Genomic DNA, 27,670 nt, shown 5'->3' on the forward strand with positions numbered 1-27,670 from the left:
ATACACTGACTTGACCACTTTGATAGGTCTTTCCGTTTGCATTTTTTTTCGACACAAATTACAAACACAGGCTATAATAGAATTTTCTCTATTACGAATTTCTGGATAAATGAAATAAACGTTGATGTTGCGAGAAATTTGACGGTGAATTTCTTTTCTAGACCGGCGGATGGCGGGCGAGCAACGGAATGGTGTCATGTGAATACACCACATTTACATGTACAGAATTTTGCGCAGACAGGGGCTCGTGACTTTGACGTGTACACTTTGGCGTACGCACTTTGGCGTATGCCGGTAGTTTTGAATCGTATCAATAGTAAACAATTATTTTTAGTATGTTTATTTTCATGTCGTAATTGGAATGGTTGTTGTCACACATATTTATAAAAATACGTTAAAATGAGTGTTGTGTTTCAAGACAACATCGGTTGGGTTTTATCTCACGACATGTTCGTGAAAAGTATTTATGGTGAAGTCTATGACAATAACGTTACGTATAGGTTAGAGTTCGACCCAGCGCTGTTTAAGATCGAAACTCCATTTATAAATAAAGCACCTATCGACTCAGATAATTCGTTGGCCTCAGATAATTCCGGTAATTTGTGGTTTTCACCCAAGAAGAAAAGAAGAACTAACCGAAACGGCGCCGAAAGTACGAATAACAGTGCACAGCAAGTAGTGAGTTTCTTTGTGAAATTTTAAGTGACTAAGGAAGCTAATATAAATAATATTTGTATTATGCAAATTTTTTTCAGTTACTACGCAGATAATTCGACATCAATAACCCATATCATTATTTTGACTTTCCTTGTGGCTATTATATTATTAAAAATTGTACTGTAGTTACACTACATTTTTCAGACTTGTTTTTAACAATGTTTTAGATGCTACTATTTCACATCACAAACAAAAAAACAGTTTACAGTTTTTGCACCATGTGGAGGCAAAATTTGTGGTATTATGTAGTCCTACATAAAAGTAATCTCCTGCTACATAAAGCCAAACACTCAGCTTTGCACAAAACACCTTATCAACTTAGCTTTGTAAGTCTCTGTCTAATACTCAAATTTTTCAGTTGTGCTGAGTTGAAATCAGTGTCTGTACAATAGTTAAAGAGTACATGTGAGGGTGTTGGAATTATGGACTACAAATCCCATGATAGAGGGATATCACAGTTAAAATTCTGAGATGCATGCACAGTGCTGTGCTGGAAGATGATGGACACCATGTCTTCTGCTGAATACTTCACTCTTTTTCCGCTATTGCAGGCTGCCCCTGACAATGGGATTTGCAAAACACAGACTGTGAAGGAATAAATGAATTCTCAGTAGCTACTTCTGCCCTAAGATTTTTTTTTATTATTCTTATTTTATTGTACAATTATACACTCGTATAACCAAACAATAAGTGTGCCCACTTCCAGGACATGGGAAGACACGCTAACCACGGATTGAATGTGTCTTTTGGCTTAAAGATGGGGCCAGTATTCCAGCCAGCCAGGACTTGGTTTTTAGGTGGTTTTCCATCTCCATCTAGATAAATGCCAAGGTGGTTCCCAAGTTACAACTCAGTTATGCGATGGACAAACGGTTTGAAAAACAATTCTACATTTGACCATACAGTTATACTAGACTCAAACAAAAGGGGTACATAAATTTCTTCCATGGGAGGGAGTTGGCTATCAATAGCTTTAAAATGCGTTTGTGTATGATGACCCCAATGTAGTAATAGCCTGTATACGGGCATGGAACCATTCTCCATGAAATCGGAGCTGTACCGTACTAGTCCTGACCTAGCACTGGCAAGATAAAAGGCATCAGAAGGGGGGAATGCACTGTTGTCGTAAGATGTAATGTTGCAGAAGACAGTTAAGTGAAAATAAAACAAGTAAACACTCTTTTATGTTTTTGTCAGGGATATTAAGCGTGTGAAGCAGCAACACGCAGTTTCTGCACTAGATTGTAAACATGTTACTTCCAAAAAAAGTTTTGTTTCGCCCACAGTTCAAAAAATTAAAAATGTTCTCCCTTTCTGTTTAATATATCATTTTGTGACAATAAAACTTTAGTTCTGTAAGAGAGTGTGCCAAATTGTGCGGACTGTATTTTCTTGCAATTAAGTGATATCACTCTTCAGAACATACATTGCAGTATTGACCATTAACCTGTTTACTAAGTAACATATGATAGAGACAGTAGTAGAATGTAAGTATTGTAAACCTGACAGAAAAACCTACAGATGAACCAAATATTGTGTTTGTAAAATTCTTCATTCCTAGATCTGTATCATGGCATTACAGAAGTGTCCGATTCCAACCGTCTGCCTTGACACATGTTGTCCTCAATATGGCGGAAATGGCTAGTTCCAGTGTACAGAATATGGTATGTACACAAGCCAAGAAATATAAACAAAAATAATAATGACACAATAATGTCTTACACCAAAAATAAAATGAATCTAATGGGACAACAGCAGAAAATTCGTGCTTTAGAGTGGGGACAAGCTAAATGTGCAACAATAAAAAAAAACACTGCACCATCCTAAGGCAAATAATATATATAAAAAAGAATTGCATTACAACATTCTGCTGCACCAATGAAACCACAGGAATCGGACATTTTCCTTGACCTGTATAGCTCAACTGCAACTATCAATACCAAAAGCCAACACCTACAACTCTGAAATGTGGAACCAAAATGCTAATAACTCAAAAACCTAAATGCCTCCTATTTACTACATGAATTAAAAAAATGCAACTGACCTACCATAAATATACAACAGATGAAACATCACAATTACTATAGAATATATCCAAAACAAAAATTAATTTTCAACAAAAGCTTCCAGCAGTAGCAGCACCTAGATTGGCCACCACGCGCGCACACGCATGTACATGACGCCCCGCCCCCTCCCCCCCCCCCCCCCCACACACACCAACTACACATTACCAAGATGACCACCAGAACTCCAAAGAACCCAATACCACACGTTAAAATCAGCACGTCCACATCCACCACCAGAAGGCACTATGAAATACAACATGACATCTACAAACACAACCAACTCAAAAAAATACCACATCATAATGACGTCACATGCAACACGACCAGTACATCACAGGTCAAAGCAGACAGGTGCAATCAGATGCTTCAGTTGATAATAATAATGGAAATTGAAGCAATGTGTATTTTGTTTCAAATACGCCCCACCAAGCAACAAAGCCAGGAGGCAATTTCTGGAGTTTAATTTTCATTTCCTTCTCATTGTGATCTGTCTTTCGCTTGCCTTTCGTGTAACCATACATGCCGACCCTCCTTTTACATACTCACCACTTCTCATGCTGTTTCAAGGGGGGGAAAAAACTGGCATTGTAAAAGTTTAATTTTTGTTAGCACATGTTTCCCTTGGTCTCATTAAAATTTTAGTTATCTTTGGTGTAGGTCTATTCGCCTATTCCAGAAAGAAGAATAGGCCTATTTGTTGCATAGATAGATTGCTACAACCATGCTGTGAAAGACACTGTAACAAAACTTGTTGAGAAAACTGAATGGCAGTTATTGCACCCACAATAAAGGCTAGGCAAGAAGCTTGCGACAATTTCAGTTGTCATATGCTGACAAAAAGAGCTACTAGAAAATTCTAAAAAGTTCTGATCTGATGCAAAGTCAAAGAACGGATCAGACTGTTCAGTAAATCTTTTGTGTATCAATGCTGTGACGAAAATGCAGTGAACTGACAGGAAACCAAACTATTACATTCCACATTTAAATATATATTCACATCTGAAGATTCTACCATACCAACGGCTGATCACTTAAACAACAACAAATGAGAGACGAAGAAAAGCATCCATTGTACTGTAAAGACAATTAAGGTGAACTCAAAGAGAACAAGGGTCTAGGCCCTAATGAAATCTGTTAGTGTGGCAGAATGAATGGGAAAAGGGTGCCATTAATTATGCTTTACAAAAATGGTGAACGAACAGATGCACAGAATTACAAACCAAGATCGTTAATATCTATCTGTGTTAGGAACCTAGAGTGTATTGTAAGCCTCAACATTATAATGTTCCTGGAAGAAAATAAACTTATGTGAAATAATTAGCCTGAGTTGAGGAAAATCACAGTTCACTTTAAATACATACCGTGTCTTGCAGATAGTTGATACAGATTTCTGAAAGACATTAAACACTGGATCTCATTGTTGACTGATAATCAATGTACCCACAATCAAAAAAAAAAAAATTTACTGTGGTTTGGCAAACCTAACTCGAGAATCAGTGTTTTCAGAGACTTTAATGATGATTTTGTCACAAAGGCTGACTGAGAGCACCTACAGTTGCTGATGCCCAACTTTGGGTTATTTCCACAGCAGAATTCCCTTCGAGAATTGATAGACGCAATGCAATAGATATTGGTAAGTTGTTTTTAGACTCAACAACCTGCAATAACTTAATTGTAAAACCAATATTCAAGGGTTTATCCAACCACAATAAAAATAATAATAATAACTATGTGTCGCTCAATGGCCTGGTGCTATTCTTTCAATTGAACACCATTTTGGTGACTTGCATGACCCTAATCTACTCCAGTTACACAATTGACAGACCAAGTAAGGTTGTGCAATGTTTAGCACACTGGACTTACATTTGGCATGATGGTGGTTCAAATCCGTGTCCAGGTGTCGAGATTTCCCTAAATCATTTAGGACAAATGCTGGGATGACTCCTTTGAAAGAGCACAGCCAATTTCGTTTCCAACCCTTCCTTAATCCACGCTTCTGCTCCATCTATAATGACCTTATTGTCAACAAGATGTTAAATGCTAATCTTCCTTCCAACCAATGGAGGGGACCTATAGTTTAATGTGGAATCCGAATGGTGTGTCATTCGTGGCAACTCCTCACATCATTGAGAGGTGAAGGCTAGGTTAAAGGCAGACTGAAAATTTCTGTGGCCCAACCATGGTTCAATCCTGCGACCTCTCACTTCCAGGCAAGCTAAACCACCAGGCCTGACAACCAACTATGATGGTCAAATGTTAACAATACAATATACTGACCAGTGAGGTACAAATCAAAGAAATATTGTGTCACAGGATCATGAACAATGACTCAGTCATAATGATTACAGTGAAAATATGCGAAGAACACAGAGGAGAAACAGTAGACAGTGCTGGCAGAAAAATTTAGCTTAACTTTTTCTTTAACATATTCCTGCAATATTTTGTTTCTTGTTTTTACCTAAAATGCAAGCAATCAAAACTAAGGGTAAAATTAAACAGAAGCAAGGATAAAGATAAGAGGTTGATAACTCCTGGGATTAAAAAATCTTGTGCTGCTCATTCAGAGAACAAGCTTAGTCAAGATTTGAAACTCCATTGCCATGAGTTCTGTAAAATCTTCCAGTCTGATGTTAACAAATGAAAATTCATGTGTTGTGCCCAGAAAAATAAAGTGCCTAAAGCATGAGACAAAAGTTGTTTGAAACATTGTTGTACAATAAACAAACAAAAGTAGGGACCCAATGAAATTAGTCCCCAGCAAATAGCTCTGGGAAGAATGGTGACACTTTCAAATCATTGTCCACAAAAATCAATGATTACTTCATTAAGTGGCAGCAAACATTGCACCCAGTAGTTAAATCCAAATACGTATGCATTAGTTTTACTTGTGCAGATGCTACATCACCAAAAGACATTAGTTTCAAAAGTACAGTCCCTGAGAAGATTTGCTAAATTCATCAAATCACTAAATTCTGCTGGCCATGATGATGTTCCTGGTAGAATATTAAAAACATGTTCTGATTTCATAAGATTTCTCCTAAGCTGTCTTTGTTATCATTACTCCTAAGCTATCTTCATTATCAATCAGTGAACTAGGGCGTATTTCCCGTCAGATTTAGTTCTGTTGTAGTATCGCCCTGACCTACAAAGCTGGAGACAAGCGAACAGCCTAAGAAGTACAGATCTGTATCAGTCCTTCCATTCTATTCAAGAGTGTTTCAGAAAGACAGATACTAACTCCTTTAACTGAGCAGAATTTATTAACTGCCTCTTAGTTTGGCTTTCGTAAAAAATTATCCACAGAGAAGGCAATACAATATCTCACAAATGATTATCTTGTTGAGCTATTCTGTGATCACAAAATTGTATTCTACATACTAAAATGTTCTGGCATTAATGGCATCACTCTTACATGGATGGTTTCAGATCTGCTTGATAGAAAGCAGAGAGGTCTCATTAACAGACCTTGTTGCAGGCATCAAACTAACCTCAGAGTGGGGGAACATAATATGAGAAGTTCCAAAAGGATTAGAACTGGGCCCATTCTTGTGTCTTACCTCCATAAATGATTTTTCAATAACTTTAAAGGGTAGTTCAAAGTCTAATTTCTGCTGCTGCAAACATAATCATGCTAATCAAGAGCCCAAACTCAACTATAGCTGACAGCCAATAGTTTTAAGTCTTAATCTCAAAACGTTCACATGACGCCATTCCAAACTAGCAATAACAACATACACTATGTGATCAAAAGTATCCAAACAGTTGACTGAAAATGACTTACAATTTTGTGTCACCCTTATCGGTAATGCTGGAATTCAATTTGATGACAGCTTCCACTCTCACAGGCATATGTTCAATCAGGTGCTGGAAGGTTTCTTGGGGAATGGTAGCCCATTCTTCATGGAGTGCTGCACTGAGGGAGGTATCGATGTCAGTCAGTGAGGCCTGACATTCCAAAACGTCCCAAAGGTGTTCTATAGGATTCAGGTCAGGACTCTGTGCAGGCCAGTCCATTACAGGGATGTTATTGTCGTGTAACCACTCCGCCCCAGGTCGTGCTTTATGAACAGGTGCTCAATTGTTTTGAAAGATGCAATCGCCATGCCTATTGCTCTTCAACAGTGGGAAGTGAGAGCGTGCTTAAAACATCAATGCAGCCCTGTGCTGTGATAGTGCCATGCAAAACAGTGGGTGCAAGCCCCCTCCATGAAAAACACGACCACACCATAACACCATCGCCTCCGAATGTACTGTTGGCACTAGACACACTGGCAGATGACGTTCACCAGGCATTTGCCATACCCACACTCTGCCGTCAGATCACCACATTGTGTACCATGATATGTCACTCCACACAACATTTTTCCACTGTTCAGTTGTCCAGTGTTTACATTCCTTAGACCAAGCACGGCGTCATTTGACATTTACCAGTGTGGTGTGTGGCTTATGAGCAGCTGCTCGACCATGAAATCCAAGTTTTCTCACCTCCCGCCTAACTGTCATAGTACTTGTAGTAGATCCTGAAGCAGTTCGGAATTTCTGTGTGGTGGTGGTGGTCTGGATAGATGTCTGCCTATTACACATTATGACCCTCTTCAACAGTTGGCGATTTCTGTCAGTTGACAAATGAGGTCGGCCTGTTCGCTCTTGTGCTGTGTGTGTCCCTTCACGTTTCCACTTCACTGTCACATCGGAAACAGTGGACCTAGGGATGTGTGGAAATCTCACATACAGACATATGACACAAGTGACACCCAATCACCTGACCGTGTTCGAAGTCCATGAGTTCTGCGGAGCGCCCCATTCTGCTCTCTCATGTGTAATGACTATTGAGGTTGCTGATATGGAGTACGTGTCAGTAGGTGGCAGCACAATGCACCTAATATGAAAAATGTATGTTTTTGTGGGTGTCTGGATACTTTTGATCATATAGTGTATTAACACCATAAGTAGACATTGATGGCCATACAACAAATGAAAAACTCTGTAAAATTCATTGGCGTTGAGTTATATAACAAATTGAAATGGGGTCAACAGAAAGCTAAACTAATGAAGAAGCTCTGTCCATTGTTTTATGCTCTCAGAAGCAACTATTATTTTTACACTCACTTTACAATATATTTGCTCCACACATATGAACAAAAATAAGTTTCAGCATAACTGTGTTTCACACAGTTAACTAATCAACACCCAAAAATAATTCTGATGTAAACTCTGTCTCCCTTTGTAGGGCTCAGAATGGAGACTGGTGGGGAGATTTTCAACAAGCTCTTGCCTAACACAAGGGAAGAAATAGGGACTCCCTGCCATTTAAAAGAAATGAAAAACATACCCCATTAGCTATTCTTTCTACAAATTATCAAGAATACTGAGACTCAGGGACTGAAAAGTTCTGTTAGATGCATGACAAGTAGCAGGGGTCACTGTAAAGCTTCATGACAAGTAGTTATGTGCTGTAAATAGGGCTCTGTATTTTCAAATGAAGGTACATTTTTCTTTGAGAATTATTATCATAACAAAGTAAATATTGAGCTACTAAAAGCAGATAAAAAGCAGCTTAGTAATATAACTGAAGAGACAGCAATGTTTTTCAGAGTAGCAGATATTTTTTTAATTTACTCAATTTTTAACCAAAAGGTATTTTATTGTTATTAAAGCTGTAGAGGTCAGGGGTGAATGTCTTCTGTGGTGGGTGATAGAGCTGGGCTTCTAGTGGTCAGGAAGGCCTGCTGTTCACCACCCTAGGCAAGGTTCCAAGGGCGTGGCGGGTAGGTACCTGGTGGATGCTCGACATGCCATCATATAAACAGCATTTACGTATAGTAGTTTCTTCTTTGCCACAATATATTGATGACAGTGCTAGGTGGTGGCAGTGAGCCCAAGATTAGGCTGCTTGGTCGGTTGGATTAGCAGGCAGGCCCTTGACACAGCCAAAGTGCAACATCACCCACAGCAGCAGGCGCTTCAGTAATGTTCTACGGACTCAAGTCCTGATGCAGGGTGGTATGTGGCAGCTGGAGTAAGCAGCAGCACTGGCTGGTACAAATACACAGTTCATTGTGGGACACATCAGAGCATGCTGAAGCAAACTGTGGACTGCAGTGCCGACACAGTGGTGACATGTCCCTGCACAGTTAACAGCAGACGGCAGCAAGGTTTGTCCATACAGGGCAACGAACGACTACAGAGTTTTCCCACAGAGATGGTGACAGACAGCATGTGGTCCCTGCACAAGCCATAGACACCCAGAGTAGGTGACCAGTGCTGGATGGAAGTTAACCAGCAGGCAGCCTGCTGTTTGGAAGGTACCAGGTCAGCAGCATTCAGACTTAGCGCACACAGCAAACCCACAGCTGGTGGAGACAGCATCAGTCAGAAGCAGCTTGTTGACCCATTTCTGGCTGTAGACTTCCTCTTGTAGGTGGCTGCTGGCAGTGACTGATGATGCCTGTCTAGGATGAGTAGTATTTATACGCACTCAGTCCATTGTTGTTTCTGAAATGGTAGGGCCTCTCTCCCATAAGTCACAACAGATGTCGGTGTGGCATTTTCACCTTTTAGGATTGGTTTCTGTGGTCTCAGCATCTTCCGCAAAAACATCTTACCGACTGCTGTACTGTTATTTCTTGCATCAGCCTGCTATGAGGTCTCTTGCTAAGTCTGTCATAGAATTCTTCTGCTGGAAGAGGTGGAGCTGTGGCACAATATGGCATAGGGATTAATTTTCTATGATTGCCTTTGTTTTTTTTTTTTATACTGTATATTGTGACGTGTACCACATCCACTAATGTTCTCTTCCTCAATGGAACATGCAGAACATGATGAATGGATGAGTGAGCAACAGTCTCAGTTTTCTTGATGTGTCTGTTGACAACTCAGCATCTCAGTTATTCAGTGAGTTACCTTTTGTCCTTAAATTATTCCTCCTAGGACTTTCCATTATCACATTTAAATGGTTTATCAGATGTGGGCAGTAACATCATCAGATTATTGCCTGACAGTGTTGTTGTCTGCAGTGAAGTTGGGTTATTGGACTATCATGAGAAATGCAGTGCAACTTTTACAGAATTTCCACTTGATGCAGTGAGTGGTAAGTCTCTTTGAATGTGCATAAATGAAAGATAATGCTCATAACAGAGAAAGAGAACTTGGTAGCATTGAATTACGAGGTTAATGATAAAATTTTGAGAGCCCATAAGATCGAATAATTATTTATAGGCAATATTGAGAAGTGATATATGAAATAAGATAAACACTTTCAGTCAGTTGTATGGAAGACAAATGAAAGACTTGGATTTGTTGGGTTGTTACTAGGAAACTGCAGCATATTAATCCCACTGCTCCAGAATTTGGAGCCTTTACAATGTAGACATTGCAACAGACATTGAACAACTTTAGAGAGACACAGTACCAGGATCACAACTGCTCAGTATTACCCACATGAAAGAGTAACAGAACTGATAGGGAACTGAAATGGGTATTTGTGCAAGAAAGATGAGATTGTTCTTTCATATCAGTATAGGTTACATTTAGAGAACTGTTGTTCAAGGAAGACAGTTCAGTAAGTCTGCTGCCTCCCTCACATACTTCATGCAGGTATCATGAGAATAAGACGTGTGAGATTAGGGAGTGTACCAAGGCACTTAGCCATTTACCCTGTTTCAATATACAAATGGAATTGGGCAATAATTCAGAAGAATTATTTTGAGGTGGAGGGGAGAGTGGAATTTGAGATAGTATGAGCCATAAAGTAACTCTTAAATATCACACAGAATAAGTAATATACAAAATATGAAGTTGCAGGGTGCATCATAAATTTGTGCATGGATGTTCATTGACTAATTCCACATTGTTAAATTTAATTTTAATTGCCGTCTCCCGTCTGTTGTGTACCCTTTATATGATTGTTTCCTCGAGTGTATTTCATGCAGCCTGTAACGTGAAGTGTAAATAAACTTTAAGATACAATATTTGACATGCAGGGCACTTTTGATTTCTATCAATTCACGTTTTCAGGTTAATCTTGTGGCAAACAAATCATCAGCTTTACTTAATAATGCAAAGAAACAGGGTGTGTTCAACTGTGAGCCATCATCATCAGATAACTTAAGAAGAAACGAAGATGCTAGAAACCTATCAGTTACATTTTACAAAGAAAACTCTGATGAACAAAATAAGACATTTCATGGAGCCAACAATCAGGAGTTCCCCATAATAGTGTCACACGGAGAGAAAAAGTATGTTTTCCCGCCAAGGTGTATGTTCTTTAATAATGATATCAGCAACTTGAACCAGAAATTGGATGTCCTTGGGAAGTTCGATCTGCTGCTCTTGGATCCACCTTGGTGGAATAAATATATACGAAGGAAGAAACAAAAGTCTCGTGAATCAAGGTAAGTTATGGATAATGAGAATAAGAAATCATGTTTCCACAGATAATTCTGTTAATTTGGTGTCCCTGTGTGATACTTTTACTTCCTTTGTTGTCTTCAGTTACAGTATGATGTATGATGAGGACCTGTTAAAATTGCCGGTTGCATCCTTAATAGCTCCTGGTGCACTTGTTGCAGTATGGTGCACAAATTCTGAAACACACATAAATACAATGAAAAATAAAATATTTCCTTCTTGGGGAATTGAGTGTGTCAGCAAATGGTACTGGCTGAAGGTACGGTTTCTCCATAATACTTCACATCTGGTAGATTGTGGGGTTTTAAGTCCAGGTGCTCAATGCATACATATAAATTGCTGTGTTTACAAGTATGTTATGTTGTTTTTGCCAGACATTTGCTATCATCTTCTATGGAAGAAACTTTCATGTGAAAGCAGTGAAACCTATAATTTATTTTCTGTTAGGTCACTCGAAGTGGTATACCAGTTTGCAATTTCTCTGAACCTCCTAATAAGCAGCCATTTGAGCAAATACTCTTTGCACATCAACTGTGTACACCAAGAAGTTTTCCATTACCAGAAGATGGAAAAATAGTTATTAGCGTCCCAAGTGCTATTCATTCACACAAACCTCCTTTGACAGGTAAGATTAGTTAATTACTTTGGCTTTTTCATATGTAAAAGATGCGTGGGATAATTTAATATGTTTGAAAAGAAAAAGGATATGTCTTAAAATTGAAATACATTGCACAGTGCTATCGTTGGCTCTCTCATCAATCACTAGATGTTCTCAGAGAAACACAGTGCTTCAAAATATGAGTAGTTAATTACATTTATATTAGCACTGCTGTACTGCACACCCTATATAAATGACATTTGACTTAAAATTTGATAACACCTGAATAATGAACTTAGTGAGGGTGGGTGTGAGGCAGTCACATTTAATGAAACAAAAGCTCTGAAGGTGGGAGGGGGTAGTCTGCAGATGGCACACATCTGTAATCTGAACTCACGAAATTGTATTAATTTAAAAAAATAAATAAATGAAATAAAAAATGCCCCCACTCAGGAGTCATTGCAGGAATCAGTGGATATCGATATTCATACTGTTTTATCATCATATTTGCCGCTGTCTGCAGGCCAGAGCAGACTTTTTATTGAAGGGTGAATGATGGATAAGCCATTATTCCTACAAGTCGACATGGGGGCTGCGGTGTCCTGACTTAACTCATAGATGTACACAAGGCTACAGACCCCAATATTGGCAGGCGTCAGGCATACGTTAATAAGCTCCTATTCTTGGGAAATTCACAGCCAGCACAGCTTAAAGTCGATTGTCCATTCCATCACATAATTGGTCGTTAACAATGTGAGTACTGAAGATTTTCACTCTGCAGTGGAGTGTGCGCTGATATGAAACTTCCTGGCAGATTAAAACTGTGTGCCCGACCGAGACTCGAACTCGGGACCTTCTGTCAGTATTTACTGAAAATTTGTTTGCAATCTTTTTTTTTTTTTTTTTTTTTTTTTTTTTTTTATTGTGCATGTGGTGCATCTTGTGTCAGACCAAGTGCCTTATCACGAATTGGATTCTTTGTGTTCTGAGTTTTCGGATGTTTGCCCCAGGTTTAGGTTGTAAAAACAATTTCATGGCCCACGTCACCCTTAAAACACTCTGCATGCCCTTGCTTTTTTGGGCAATGGCGGCGCCAGTAGCTTTATGAGAGCAGGTTGAGGCGGGGCTGGATCACTTAATGTCACTGAGAGTGATTACACCGATTACCTCAAGATCATTTAGTGATCGTAAAGAAGCCGTCCAGTCTGCTTCTACTCTGTTTTGAATTCAAGGCAGTAATAGACACGTATCCCATGCCTCACCGGAAGGAGGTGCTCACAAAGTTGCCCGGGGTCTATTCTTTTTGAAAATCGACTTGGTCAAACCCTACCGTGATGCATGAGTCTTGAAAACAGTTGCTTGTGATTAATACATGTTTCAGCATCTGTCAGTATCAATGACTAATGCTTAGGATTGGAGTGCACCTGCCATCTTACAGCATTTCTGATAACAGGTTATGATGGTTGTCCCTCATTGTATGAACTATCTTGATGATATCTTCTTGACAGATGCTAACATGGAGGATTGCCTATGTAGCCTCCATTCATTGTTTGCTTTTCTGTAGGCCGTGGGCTATAATGTCATCATGATAAGTCTCACTTTTTCCAGGCCTCCATTGTTTGTTTGGGTCATGAAACTACACAGCAGGCGTGTTTCATAGAACAACATGTCGACACCCTTCTGGCTTCATGCTGTCTGTCTAATCTATAAGAACGTCAGGCATTCCTTGACAAATTGGTGTTGTATCACAAGATCATTTCCAGTGTGGCTCCAATTGCCCGCCCCTTGCTTCTGTTGCTTTGGAAAAGTGCTCCTTTCGCTGTTCTTCAGCCTGTGAGCATGCTTTTGTGCAGCTTAAGGATAGTCTTTGCTCCACGCTGTGTCTTGCAACATTCCAACCCAGCAAGCATCTGGTCCTGACCACAGACACATCCCATTACAGGGTGGAGTTGGTCCTGGCCTATTGTCATTCAGATGGCTCCGACAGCCTAGTGCCTTTGTGTCAAAAACACTCAATGCGAATCAGCAACATTATTCTCGGGTGGAAAAAGAAAGCTCTTTCTATTGTGTAAGCTTTAAAAAATTTAATGTTCTATTTTGTAGTACAAAATTTCATTTAATTACTGACTATAAGCTCTTGGTGTTCCTGTTTACCCATCCCCATCCTGTCCGGACAAAGCCGCTCATCATCTTCAGCATTGGGCTTTGTTTGTGTCCTGGTACAATTATGAGCTCCATTTTCACCCCACATCACAACATGTGAACACAGATCCTCTTTGCCATTTCCCCATGTGCCCTGACCCCTCATTCAACCAGGAGGAATTGGTTTGTTTTCAACTGGATATGAAGATCAGGCACGTGACAGATGGCTTCCCCATCACCATTTCATGTATTGCCTTTGCTGTGGCAGCAGATCCAGTGCTCCAGCAGGCCATACACATGATAGAACATGGATGATCTGACCGTTAGTTGGGCCAGGCATCAGACCTACTTCAGAATTTTTATGCATTGCACCACTGCCTTTCCCTCTCAGATGGTGTTATCCTCCCATCGACAGAAGGGTTTACTTCCACATCATGTTTCCAGTGGCTCTGCAATGGGTGGTTCTCAGCTTATATGAGGTTCACTGGGGAATCTCTCACACAAAACTGTTGGCATGCCACCACGAGTTTTGGTCAGGCATCGATCAGGAGGTGTGACACCAAGTCATAGACTGCCACAAGTATCAGGGTCAATGGGCAGCAGCATGCACTATTTTCTCACCATAGCTGGCCCCTACACAGCCATGGGAAAGAGAGCACAGTGGTTTTGATGTCCATTTGTAGACACTTTCTTTTTATAGGCAATTGATGCTTCTCTTTATTTTTCTTATGTTGTTCATCATCCATCTGTGACAACAGATGTGACTGTCAAGGCCCTCTTGAAGATATTCTCCGTAGAAGGCTTGCCTTTCATCCTGGCTCTGAGCAAGGGTACTCAGTTTGTGGCATAACTTTTCAAGGACATTTGTACACACAATGACACTTACCAAGTCATGCCACTTACCTTCCATCCACAATCAGTGAGGCAAAATGCCTTGTACAGATGTTTACATTACAAATGTGCAAGTACATATAAGATTTCCCAGCCTAGGAAACCCTTACATTTTTGTAAGTTTTTAACAGAACTGTGCCAATTGGGGCAAAGGATCCCACCACCAAGATTCTGCACAGCCATTAGCCGTGGACACTACTTAACCTCTTAGTGCCAGTTTTGTCGACATTTGCAGCTGATACATCAGTCTGGGCCAGGGCTTTTGGACAGTGCCCTCACTCGATTCTGGCCATCATACAGAGCCAGCATAGTTGCCGCGCCTTCATAGTTTGCAGTACAGGAAACAGTTGCACCTGAGGATGAGTACAGGACCCTCTCCTTGGGCTGTGGGGCCCAACATCTCATTCTTTGGTGCCCCTGGCCACTCCAGAGGTTGCACAGGCCTGGTCGCGCCAATCTACTCCGGCGGTTGGGACTTCATCAGCACCAGTGGCCGGTTTGCTTCTTGCAGCTGGTGCCAGCACCTCTCACTGTGCTGAGCAGGTGCTGCTGCCACCAGAAGCAAGATCTCCATTGCCAGAGCCTCTCCTCTCCAGTCCACTGTCGTTGCTTCCTGTCTCAGCCCTCTTCATCATGGACTCACAGGCCCAGATAGCACCTGCCACCCTGTTGCTGATTCTGTTCACCATCGCCCTGGGGTCCATGGGTGGTGGGGGTACCCTCATCCCACTCACTTACACACACCAGTCCAGGTGTATCGGGAACTTCTCACTTTATTTGACTGCCGTCACTGACATTGTCACTGATGCCAAGCTCAACTCTTTAGTCATGGCATTAAGGACGGTGAGGGCTGGTCCCCCTACCCTTCGCCTCCCCTCCCCCCACGCAAGGGCATGTCCAAAAGAACAGACATCACTTATATAATTAAGGCAATGACGGCCAATGATCCCTTTAGTGCATATGCGCACTGAGCTCAAACTCTTACAGGAACTGATGAAATGCCACGAATAATGAGGCTAATGAGCAGGGGCACTAAATCGGTAGTGTGTGGTATAAGTTGAAAATTTGGGTCTGACGGAAGGTGAGCTAGGGAAATCTGTGCAGTTGCGGTGACCACTGTGTCCGGATGGCATGCATATTTATAAGCAGGAGACCCAGGTTCATATCGCAGTCCAGTAGGACTACTGGCATCATACAATTTAATGGAGAGAAGGATTATTAATTGTAACTATGCAAATGTAAAAGGATGCAGAAACATTAATATGATTATTGAGAATCACACTCAATTGCGTTAACATATAGAAATTGTTTACAAAAACCTTTGAACACAGTTGTGCAGAAAAGTAGTAGTTATGGTAGTGAAGACAAGTATTCCATTTGTAAGGTGCTACCAGAAGTTGACAATACTGTTATTGCTTCTCTGAGAGTAAGACAAATCTGCTATTCTTACTCTTCGTAAGCAACAGTTGATTTAACCTTCAAGAAGGTGCCTCTAAAGTTGACACATGATCAGGTGCATGTTGTCAAATTTACAACATGGACATTTTTAAATAAAAGCAGGCCCAGTGCAATGGCTGAAGGTTAAGGCATTGATAAGGCACAAAAACAGCTGATTTTGTACTTTTTATAACAGTGACCATGCTGGATGGTTAAAATGGGGGTACATAAGGGCTATCGTTCCCTTGTTCACAAGGTAGGGTAGGTTCGCAAGAGGGAAACCAGGACAAATTAAAAATATTGCCACTATAAGGCAAATGGTTAAAGTCATTCCCGTGAAATCTTCATAATGAAGTTGACACTGTCCTGAGATGTTATCTTACCTCACTTCATAAGTCTTCAATGTTGTTTACCGAAGTTTTAAACTTAGTGAAACATTCTACATATTTAGTACTGAGTCATGGGAATTAATGGTCACAGCCAACATTGAGCAATCCAAACATGTAAGTAATGACAGTTGTGTAGAGTGTATTCAAATATTCCTTTCAGAATAATACTCTTTACAGTGTAGTCCACAGCTTTAGTGAATCTTGTCCCATGCCAACTCGGTAATGGATTAATATTGATAGAAACAAACAGTGGTTGGATCAGCAATATCACACATTACTGCTCAGGACCACATGCGACCAGTAGCAGGGCATGACTGAGCGATAGCTTGCATTATCTGACACATTCTGTTTGTGTGGCACCAGTCAAGCCACACTTAGCATGATTAAGGCACACAGCTGAGCAAAATCCACATGTTTTGGACTATCGTGTATATGTGGTTGACAGTGCATTCATACTCTTATGAAGCAGAACATACCAGGCCCCATCCAATTTTCATCTGACCTTACACATTTTCCCAGCAACAGAATACACAGTGCAAACTGCATTTGTCCTGCTTTGTCCCAGCCATTCACAAAGTGAAATTGCTGCACTCCTTAATAGTACATAGCTTTATTAACACATTTTCCATTGCCAAGACAAGCTGTGGTATATTAATAGCTGGTTTCAATTATTTCAGCTATGGATTACAGCAATTACTGTATTAGGCCTATTTTAAAATTCAAAAATGACTGTTGTTTGTTCACAGCTCCAACCTAGAACTAGCACCATTTCTAGCAGTGACTTTTCCGAGTCCACAGAATCAGCAACGCAAGTTCAATCCTTGCTATGTCTTAATTACTCACAGCCACAGTGTGGCATGTGCTGTTATTGAACTAACAGTGCAGTGCAGGCACTTAGTACACGCTGACCAAGGGATAAGCTAAAGCACTCAATAATAATAAATTGTTCTGTTGTTTGAGATTTAAGCTGCAGTACCTTGTTTGCTTCACTGTGCTGAAAGCTGTAAATCTACTAGCTACAACAAATGTATATGGTGTTTAATAGCAAAAGCGCAGTGCACGGCAAAGACAAAACAATTTGCTAGAAAGTGTAATTATCATGTCCATTCATTCAGAACAAGTGTATCCATTTACGATAGCAAATATAAAATATCGTATTTGCTTGGAGTCAGTTGATGATGCCAGATGTAATACACACTGTACTTTAAGATGCCAATAAAATGTGGACGTGTTGATGTCTGTGATAGTTTAATTTGGATCATTATGGCTAACTATAAAACTTACATCAGCTCTGACTTCTAGTGTATAAATTATCAGTTGTGTAATTTAGGTGTAGACTTCCAGAGGGAAGTAATCACTGAGCACTTGGAAATTTTGAATAATCAAAATCAACTGATAGTGTGAACTGTGATTGTAATGCAGCCAAGGAGGAAAAGGAATTTTAACTGAATGAAATCTTGGGGTGAATGAAACTGTGTCCCAGTCTGCGTATCTGCCATCGATCTGCACATCTCTTTCATCTGAGCTCTCCTATTGCAGCTCATCTGTTCTTCAGTCGTTACTAAACTTTCTTGTTACGATATTAAATGAGGTTAAACAGTTTACACTATGAGTACATGATTAAACTAAGTCAAAACTTCAGCATAGTAAATACCAATTAAGATGTAATAAATTATTTGCCCAGTTTGTATTTGCTGCTCTGTACTATACCATTTTTCTCTGTCAGCCCACATTTTAAATGTCTACTAGCATGTAAAATGTGGAAGGTCTAACAGTAGGGTGATGAAATATGAAGTAATACTACATCACCTCACAAGGTCGGTCTGAATAGAGTAGTTGGTAGACAATCAGCTAAGAACACCAAGCATCCGTGGCTAGTTATGGGAACAGAGACTTTATTCACTAATGTGCTTTTTTGTGCAGCAGCAGTCAGGTTAACGCATGTGGCTAAGGCTGGTATGACACTATAATATTTCTTTGTCAAAGTTGATGTGTCAAATGTTTGTGTCAAAGAAATTTGACGGTGTAATAGGAAACTTTGTCAAATTTTGTCTGTCATCGAGTAAATATGATCAAATCTAGAGCTTCGCCATAAATTTTGATCTGTCTGTCATCAAGTAAATATGATCAAATCTAGAGCTTCACCATAAATTTGATCATAAAAGTCGCTTGTCTTCTGTTTACTGCAATGTGAAATGTTACCACTTGGAGCACTAGCATCAGTGCAGCTGTCAGTCACCAGTAGTGTGTTTGTAAACATGGCTGCAGAATTTAGTTGGTTTGTGCCATCAGCTAAAATATTAATAGAAATGTATGAAGCTGATGAGGTGCTTTACAACATGAGGTTTCCTGAGTACAAAAATGGATTAAGAAGACTGGAGAGCTGCAAAAAAATTACAGAGATCATTAGTCGTGAGATATGACCAGCGTGTACCAGGCTGCATAAAAAAGAAAGTTAATGGCCTCTGCCCAAGTTAATCTCACGAGAAGGCAAAATTACGTATCAACACATGTATTTAATTTTATTAATGCAAGTAATTTTTACATGACACACAAATGTTTTACATAATTTTGTTCAATCAAGATACTCGAAGCACACATAATGTTTACGTAACATACAAGTAGTTTACATTATTATTATTGCAGATGCTTAAAAGCAAATGTGGAGCCAGTGCACAGGCCGTTTATAGTCCACAAGTGTACTGGTCCCACTTGCTGAAGTTCGTGGACCAGGCCACAGTGGTAGATGAAAGTGTCTCTCATTTAGAGGACATGGAAAGCGGCAGTGAACGTGGAACCCCACATTTGAAGAAATTTTTGAGGTAGGTGCATTTGTTTACATTTTACATTATGAAATGTGATTGTCTTGTCAAGACACTATCCCACCACCATTTTAATATGTTTTAAAGTCTTTTCTAACTGTGCTCCCATGTACTGGATGTGCAACAGCAGCTTGGCAAACTGTTGGTTCCATTTTCTGTGGGTCCTCAGTGCTCTGTGACTCAAGATAAGTGCAGTTTCCTACTGCTGTAGACACTGTTTCCTGATGAGTGTACATGTGTTTTCTCCTCTTGGTTAACAAGTTATGCAATATGCAGGCAGCTAGTGCAATTGTAGTAACTGTTTCTGGAGGTAGATTAATGGCATTAAGAAAAATCCTGAAACTATTGGCAAGAATGCCAAACCTGCTTTTCACAAGTCTTCTTCTTTGTGACAACCTGTAATTGGGAACTTTTTCGTCCTTAGTGATTCCCTTCAAGGGATACAGCTTCATGATGATGTAACTCAGAGGAAAAGCATCATCTGCCGGCACAACCATTGGAGTTGTAATGTTTGTGTTCCCTAGCTTTTGGCCTTCAGGAATGTTCAGAATGGATGGTCAATGAGACATTCCTGTAGTTTGCTTTTTGAAAACACTCCAGCATCACCAAAATGCCCATTAGTTCCTACATCAACATACAAGAATTTGTAGGTAGCATCTACTATGGCAAATAAAATTATACTGTTAAAGGATTTATAATTTAAAAAGTGAGAGCCACTAGCTTGTGGACATTTGCTTTCCACCCATTGTTCCTATAGTGTTATAACAGTTCCACTTTTCCTCTAAATCATATGCAATTTGCTCCCACTCTTCTTTGCTTGTGGGTACCCGTAAATAAAATTTATGTATGTGTAAGATAATGTGTAACTAAGGGTTTCCATTTCTATATTCATAGCATGAAGTAGAGGCACAGTATTCATCACAAGAAGAGACTGATGTCACCTGCAGTGAGCCACAGCCCCAGCAGCATGAACGGCTTCCCACAAAGAGAAGAAAAGTGACAACAGACATTCTTTTGGAGGCCACCAAAATGTTGAAGCCTGTGACTGATATTTGCAAAAACCAGTCCCAGCCTGCCCGGTCCGCCTGCGGGTCCGGGGGTAAGAACAGGCCAGAGGTATTCCTGACTGTTGTAAGAGGCGACTAAAAGGAGTCTCACACGTTTCGGCCTTTATGTGATGGTCCCCTTTAGGGTTTGACCTCCATTTTTCCAAAGAGCAAGGCAATTGGGGAAGGGCGCCTTACATGGTGCATTGTATCCATCGTGCATTGAGATCTTTCGCCCACTTTCTTGTCGAGGCATTGCAGTTCCGCTCATCCTCCATCTCTTGGGCAAAGACACCTTCCTGGTTGCGTTTTCCTCCACCCACTATGCAGTGTCATTTTCTGCGCCGACGATGACCAAGGAATTCTTAGTACCTCCAGCATGGCAGCCAGTCTGTTGTGGTGGGGCCGCCATGTACCCTGTTGGTTGTAGCCCCCAGACTACACAGGGGTTGCTCTGCTGATGCCTGCGCCGTTAACTCCCCACGTATGCCAAGGAGTAGATGCCTGTCACCCTGGGGTATTGGGAGTCCTGGCAATGGACATCGTGCCAGGTGGCCTTTGCTGCAGCTGGGTGGCGACCGTGGGGATGGCCCCTGTTCAGAGTGGGTGTCATCAGGGCGGATGATACGCCATGAAGTGTAGTACGTCATCTCTCGCTGGTGGTCTGCCACCAGCAGTCTCTAAGTGGGCAAAGTCTAAGTCAGTGAAGTCTCAGTTTTTTGTGGAGCATTTAGAGGACAATTTTGAGGAGGTGAGGGATTGTCCAAAATGTGATCTTGAGCAAAACAGCCTCCTCTGCCCAGTTAAGGGCACCACTCTCCTATGACAAGCTGGAGCATGTTTCTGTTTCCATCACGCCCCATAAGAGCTTAAATGTGGTCCAGGGTATTTCACAGGGCTGGGCTGGTTTTCAATGCTGGTTTTCAATTTGTAGTTGTTGGGACACAAAATGTATTTATTACTTTGTTCTGCAATAAAATAGTTCTTAATGCACATAAAGTGTCTTGAACATTTATTTACCATCAGATATTGGTTCTTTAGTGCTTTATAAATTGCTTCACATGTTTCTGGGATTATTTTAGTTAATGTGGACTGTGGTATCCAAGTGCTATTCTGTAAGCTAGAGTAACTCTCTCCTGTAGCAAGAAATCAGACACAGTTCTTGAGTGAGTATTGTGTTTTGTGAGATGGGGAGACACTTTACTGAGCACACACTGAAATTTATTCTCATCTGTTCTTAAGTAATTTATGTACGACTTGACGCCCTCCACTCGCAGGTCACATAACAAATTTTGTTGAATGCTTTTATCATCTTGTTGTAAAACCCATGGCTTCACCCAGATACGTTTCCTTTTATTCCCCTGCTTCTCTTCCAAATGCATTCAGTGCATTTGTGGTACAGGCCTGTGTCACCAGCAAAACACACGTCACAATGGCCAACCAGAAACAAGGATGAAATGTCTTTTAAGGTAAATAGAAGTGGCAGCAGCAAGGAAACAAGGGCAATGCCGTATCCAAAATTTGTTTAGCAGTAAACGGTGAATTTCATTACTTAACTACATAAAACTTAGATGTTAGTAAAGCAGAGTTCAAATGACATTGCCATGCCAATCTGTAATTCATTGAGTACTAAGTGAAATTTACAGTTTATTCTTTTCTGACGCTACAGTTGAGGAGAATTGCAGCGTTACTTTACTGACAAGAATCAGCCAGTTCTAAGGGACTGTTAATGATTTGTCACCACTGTTTGTTTGCTCAAGCTGCTCTATGAACAAAATTTGTCAAATTTAATTTTTAAACACTTTCTCGTTACTTTTGTGTTTCTTCTGGGATGACTGCAGTGGTCATTTGGTTGGTTTCCTTTTTGAAGCAGTTGGCAGAGAAATAGTTGGGGAGCACAGAATGATGATGTCTGGGATCTGTTGAGTATTAACTTAGGGAATCTTGCCCTCCATCAAGCTTCCATCAGATAAGCTACTACTTCCACAGAAATCGCTACATGGCGCTTTGTTCTGCTCATGTTTCACTGTTCCTGTTGCGACCAGGAGCTGTCACTTGTTCCCAATCTGAGAAGTGTCGAGTCAGTATGGATCCTCTCGGTATCAGTGAAGGCTGAGAGAAATGATGAGTCAGGAGAGACCGTCCAGCTATCACCCAGGCTCACACACATGTTGCTGACCACCAGCTTCATATCTCTGTGTACTTAGCCAGCTCTCCAAGAAGTGTCAGGAGTCACAATGCGTGTAATCACTGCAAAATGCTGAACTTTTGAAGGCAACCATAAGATGAAACAAGAGCATGTAGAGTTAGAAATCTTACATTTGCAGATCATGCAACAGAAAAGCGTTGTGCATAATGCGTAGTTGCTGTCTTGGCGGCAGTAGTACAGTGTCCTTGTAATGGGAGTTCCTACTGCTTGCCTTTGCAGAACCTGTGCCACAAAGGCTGTACGCTATGATGTCCATGCCACATGTGCTGTGACTTCTCTTTGTCCTGACCAATATTGTCAAGCTCGCTTGGATGTAGGTGTTTTCATTTGTCTGTTGGAGCTGCATGTCTGTGTATTATTTATATGAGTTGAATTGAATTGTATCTCAGTAATGATGAAGTGACGTGAGATGAGTGCCTGTGGAGAGGGCTCTGGGGCAGGAGGCAAACGCTCACATTTAGACCAAATGGGTAAGCAGTGTAGGCTGAATATCTCTCTCTCTCTCTCTCTCTCTCTCTCTCTCTCTCTCTCTCTCTCTCTGTTGTGTGTGTGTGTGTGTGTGTGTGTGTGTGTGTGTGTGTGTGTGTGTGTGTTGCCTTGCCTTGCCTTGATGTGGTAGAATGCTATGTCAGGAGGTCTCCTCATGTCCCATTCATCTACATGACTACTCTACAGTTCACACTTAAGTGCCTGCCAGAGGATTCTTCGAACAACCTTCAGATTATTTCTCTACCATTACATCCTCTAAGAGCACATGGAAAAAATGAACACTTAAATCTTTCTGTGTGAGCTCTGATTTATTTTATTACAATGATCATTCCTTGCTGTGTAGGTTGATAACAGTAAAATTTTTTCACATTCGAGGAGAAGGTTGGTCATTGAAATGTTCTGAAAAGATCTCATTGCAATGAAGAAACAATCATTTGTTTTGATGATTGCCACCCCAACTCACTCACTGTAACCATGACACTCTTACCCCCTATTTCATGACAATACGAAAGGAATCACCTGCTTTGAACATTTTTCAATGTCCTCTGTCAATCCTATGTTGTAAGGATCCCTTGCCACACAGCAGTAATCTAGCAAAGGATGAACAAGTGTAGTGTGGGTAGTCTCTTTTAGTAGACCTGTTACATCTCCTAAGTGCTCTGTAAATAAAATACAGTCCTTGGTTTGCCTTCCCCACAACATTATCTACGTGATCATTCCAGTTTAAGTTGTTTGTAGATGTAATTCCTAAATATCTAATCAAATTGTGACACCCTTTAAATTTGTGTGATTTATGATGCAGCTGAACTTTTTTGTTCATATTCGTGGGGATGTCCGTACACTTTCCATTTATCAGAGATAATTACCACTTTTTCACACCATACAGATATCTTATCCATATCATTTTGAAATTGGTTTTAATATTCCAATGACTTTATTAGGTGGTGAATGGCAGCATCATCTGCAAACTATCTAAGAGGGCTGCTCAGATTGTCTCCTGAATCATGTATACAGATCAGGTACAGCAAAGAGCCTATAACACTTCCTTGCTTATGCCAGATATCACTTCTATTTTACTCGATGATTTTTCGTCAGTTTTTACATGCTGTGGTCTTCCTGTAAGGAAATCGTGAATCCACTCGCACAACTGAAGTGATACTCTGCAGGCACGCAAACTGATTGGAAGTCTCTTGTGAGGAATGGTGTCAGAAGCTTTCTGGAGATCTAGAAACATGGAATCAAAGCTGCCGTGCTTAAAAAAATAAATAAATAAAATGTGTGTGTGTGTGTGTGTGTGTGTGTGTGTGTGTGTGTGTGTGTGTGTGTGTGATCAAGTGAAGTAATTTTTTGCATTATTGTTATAATGTTGCTGGATGGACAATTGCCTTACCACCAGCTGCCAGAAACATGGTTGCAGGGCTCCCACCACCGTCACCACCACCACCACCACCACAACCAGCCTTTCCATTATTGCTGGTCTGTGGAATTCCACTGTGTGGAGCCACCGCCACCTGCGTCATCATCACCTGTGGAATTTCCCACTGTAGTTGATGATGGTGATGACAGTGACAGGATTGTAATAGTCAGTGAAGTCATTACAATTTCTGATCATGACACGGAATAAAATGTTAGAAAATATTGTCAAGACATACATGAAGCTGTGCATGGAAATTTAAAACCTCGAGCGGGCCTTGTCTGTGTAAAAATTTGTTTCTGCGATGAGGTGGGTGCAATATTCTATCCATATGGACACATTAATACTTGTGTTAAATGTGCACCCTTCATTTCTTCGTGTGTTGTTAGTTGGGAGCCAGTAGCATCTATAGTTAGAGTAATTTTTTGTGTCGTTAAGATAGTATCAGCAAATAGCTTTTATCCTTTGCAGCAAGTAAACTCCACAGTTTACAATTTTAATATGTATCTGTTGCAAAGCACAATAATGTCTTTTTTTAAGTTCATATATACAAATATAATCAATTTGAATTCGAATAACTTGATGATTCACGTGGTTCCTGCTGGGAATGGCATTGCCTGTACTGTCTAGCACTTTGCCTTTTTGATAGAAAAGTCAATTACACTTGCAACTGCTCAAGAAAGCACTTCACACGTTTTTTGAAGGATAATTATACTTTTTGCCATTGTTACTGCATAATATGTAATCTCTGAAAGAACTAAAATAAATATAAAAAGCTAATCTTGTAACTTGTTTTTTAGTGTATGTCACCCTTTAAGATATAAAACATACATGTTCCAGAAAAATTTTAAATAGTGGGATAAATGGCTGGTGTTGTGGGCCTGAAATTTTTGTAAGTGGCTGGTCCTCAGTGTTAAGTTTCAAATGAGAGTCTAACACTTCATGATTTAAGAAATTCATCACACATTGTCACACGTAATGTAATTCGTTTTGCATAAGAGGAAATTTACTTTGCAGGTAACACTTCTCAAATCACCATTTGCAATATTTTCCCACATCCTGTTACAAATGTAAACAGTGGCGATGTCACACACATCGAAACGAGGCCCACAAGAAAGATGTGTCCATAGCAGTTTGTTGTTATGAAGAATTGTGTAGTCTTTGACACATTTTGCTGTCAGCAGATGCTTGTGTGTGCACTGTGTTTTGTTGTAAATGGCATGTTTTCTTTGCAACTAAAGATTTATTTTGGTGTTATTCTCTTTTTGTTTTATTTCTGCAGTAGTGGACTAAAGTAAAATTCTTTGTCAGAGTATCAGTTCTTACCAATTTAAATTACAGTAATGTAACTGAAAACTAAAACAATGAAAAATTTGTAGAATTATAAAAAATTTTCAGGTTTTCCCCTGATTTTTCCTGGATGAAAAAAATTCCTGGGTTTTTCCCATTTGTCCCGGGGCATATACACCCTGAAGTTTACAGCTCATCAGGTTAAAAGACAATCAGTGGGCTTAATTTAAAGTTATATGTTCACTGCTCTGTAATACATTTCACAAGCTAAAATACAGCCCCACTGTGAATGCTGTTCTCGAACATCGGATAAGTTGGCTGGTGTTTGTAAGCAGCTGGAAATCTGTGAAACAATAGGCAGCTGCTGCGAATTGGCGTGTTGGAAGAGCTCCTGAGAGTCGTGTACCTGTCATAACGGTACCAGAGGTACCCTAAGTACTATCCTCTCCTGTGTATCCTCTCTCCTCTGCAGTAAGTACATGATCTGTCATTACTCATCCACTTAGACTGTGAGTGACGTTTCAATGGCAGATTTAGACATCCAGTACAGGGTGGACAGGTACCAGGGTGTTGTACCAACCTCCCTGACCAACAAGGTTGTGGTGCTGTCTTTTACTGAAGCTGAAACTGAGCCAGTGGGGCTCACTTCATCTGTTTAGGGGAACCTGCTCTGTCCAGTGTCAGGAGGAGGCAAATGCAAATGGGTATGGGTCTATTAATCATCAGCAGTTCAAACATGCAGCGATGGTACAGGAAAGGTACACCAGATCACTCATTTTGTATGCCTGGGGCGTTCATTCAACATGTTGAAGAGGCTATTCCAGGAGCCATTGAGGGAACAGGGTGCAAGAACTGCAGATTATGGTGCACATTGAAACAAATGATGCCTGCTGTCCGCACTCCAAGGTCATATTTGTGACACTCCAGTGACTGTGAGGGAAGGTTGAGAAGACCAGCCTTGTGCATGGACTTTCAGTGAAGTTTACAATTGGCAGCATTGCCCCCAGAACTGATTGTGGATCTTTGGTTCTGAGTCAAGTGGAACCATAGACTTTCAAGGTTAAGTGACAAGTTAGCCTATGACTTCCTGGACTTGCGCCATAGAGTTGAGATCTGTAGGGTCGTCCTATATGGGGGAGATGTGTGCCAAGTGTCAGAGGCTGTTACTCAGGTAGCAAACTGTGTGTGTGTGGCACACACACTGGTTTTTTAGATTAGACGGCTCTCCATCCAATCTTGGTTATGGTACATTTAGGAAACCCAGCAGTATTAATGTGAGACAAAGAAATACTTCCAACAGGTGTGAATACTAAAATCCTTCCGAAACATTCACAACAAAGTGCCAGAGTTTGAAGCACTCCAGAAAAGCAGTGAAGCTCGCATGATACTAGGTACAGAAAGCTGTTTGAAACCTGAAATCGACAGTAGTGAGATTTCTGAGGAAAATTTTAAGTGCATATTGAAAGGATGGGCAAATGGGAAATGGAGGTGGTAGTAACGGTCGCAGTAGACAAGAAACTCAAATCGACCGAGATAGAAACCGAAGCTGCATGTGAGACTGTTAGGGCAAGACTCAGTATTAGGGGTGGACACAAAAGGACAATGGGATCCTTCTATTCCCCATCAGGCTCATCTCCTGGTGTAACTGAAAACTTTAGAGAAAACCTCAGTTCACCTGTACATAAGTTCCCCTGTCATACTGTAATCATCAGTGTAGACTTTAATCATCCAACAATTAATTTTCAAAATTA

The 27,670-nt window shown here is 40.5% G+C and overlaps 1 protein-coding gene across 2 annotated transcripts in view; it reads left to right on the forward strand.

The window, feature by feature from the left end:
- Positions 1-288: 288 nt before the first annotated feature.
- Positions 289-27,670, forward strand: part of LOC126190799 (N(6)-adenine-specific methyltransferase METTL4) — a 74,898-nt gene continuing 47,516 nt past the window's right edge. The window contains exons 1-6 of one of the 2 annotated variants that reach the window (XR_007538283.1): positions 289-678; positions 10,800-11,176; positions 11,277-11,451; positions 11,640-11,817; positions 19,296-19,471; positions 20,366-21,409. Coding sequence is in view for 1 of the 2 variants with exons in the window: in XM_049931348.1 (XP_049787305.1) it covers positions 400-678; positions 10,800-11,176; positions 11,277-11,451; positions 11,640-11,817 (1,009 nt within the window). In the remaining variant the exon portion in view is untranslated. Of the gene's footprint in view, positions 679-10,799; positions 11,177-11,276; positions 11,452-11,639; positions 11,818-19,295; positions 19,472-20,365; positions 21,410-27,670 lie in introns of those variants that run through there. The other variant, XM_049931348.1, reaches the window with a different exon arrangement.

The sequence above is a fragment of the Schistocerca cancellata genome, chromosome 6, assembly GCF_023864275.1.
Source record: "Schistocerca cancellata isolate TAMUIC-IGC-003103 chromosome 6, iqSchCanc2.1, whole genome shotgun sequence".
NCBI lineage: Eukaryota > Metazoa > Arthropoda > Insecta > Orthoptera > Acrididae > Schistocerca > Schistocerca cancellata.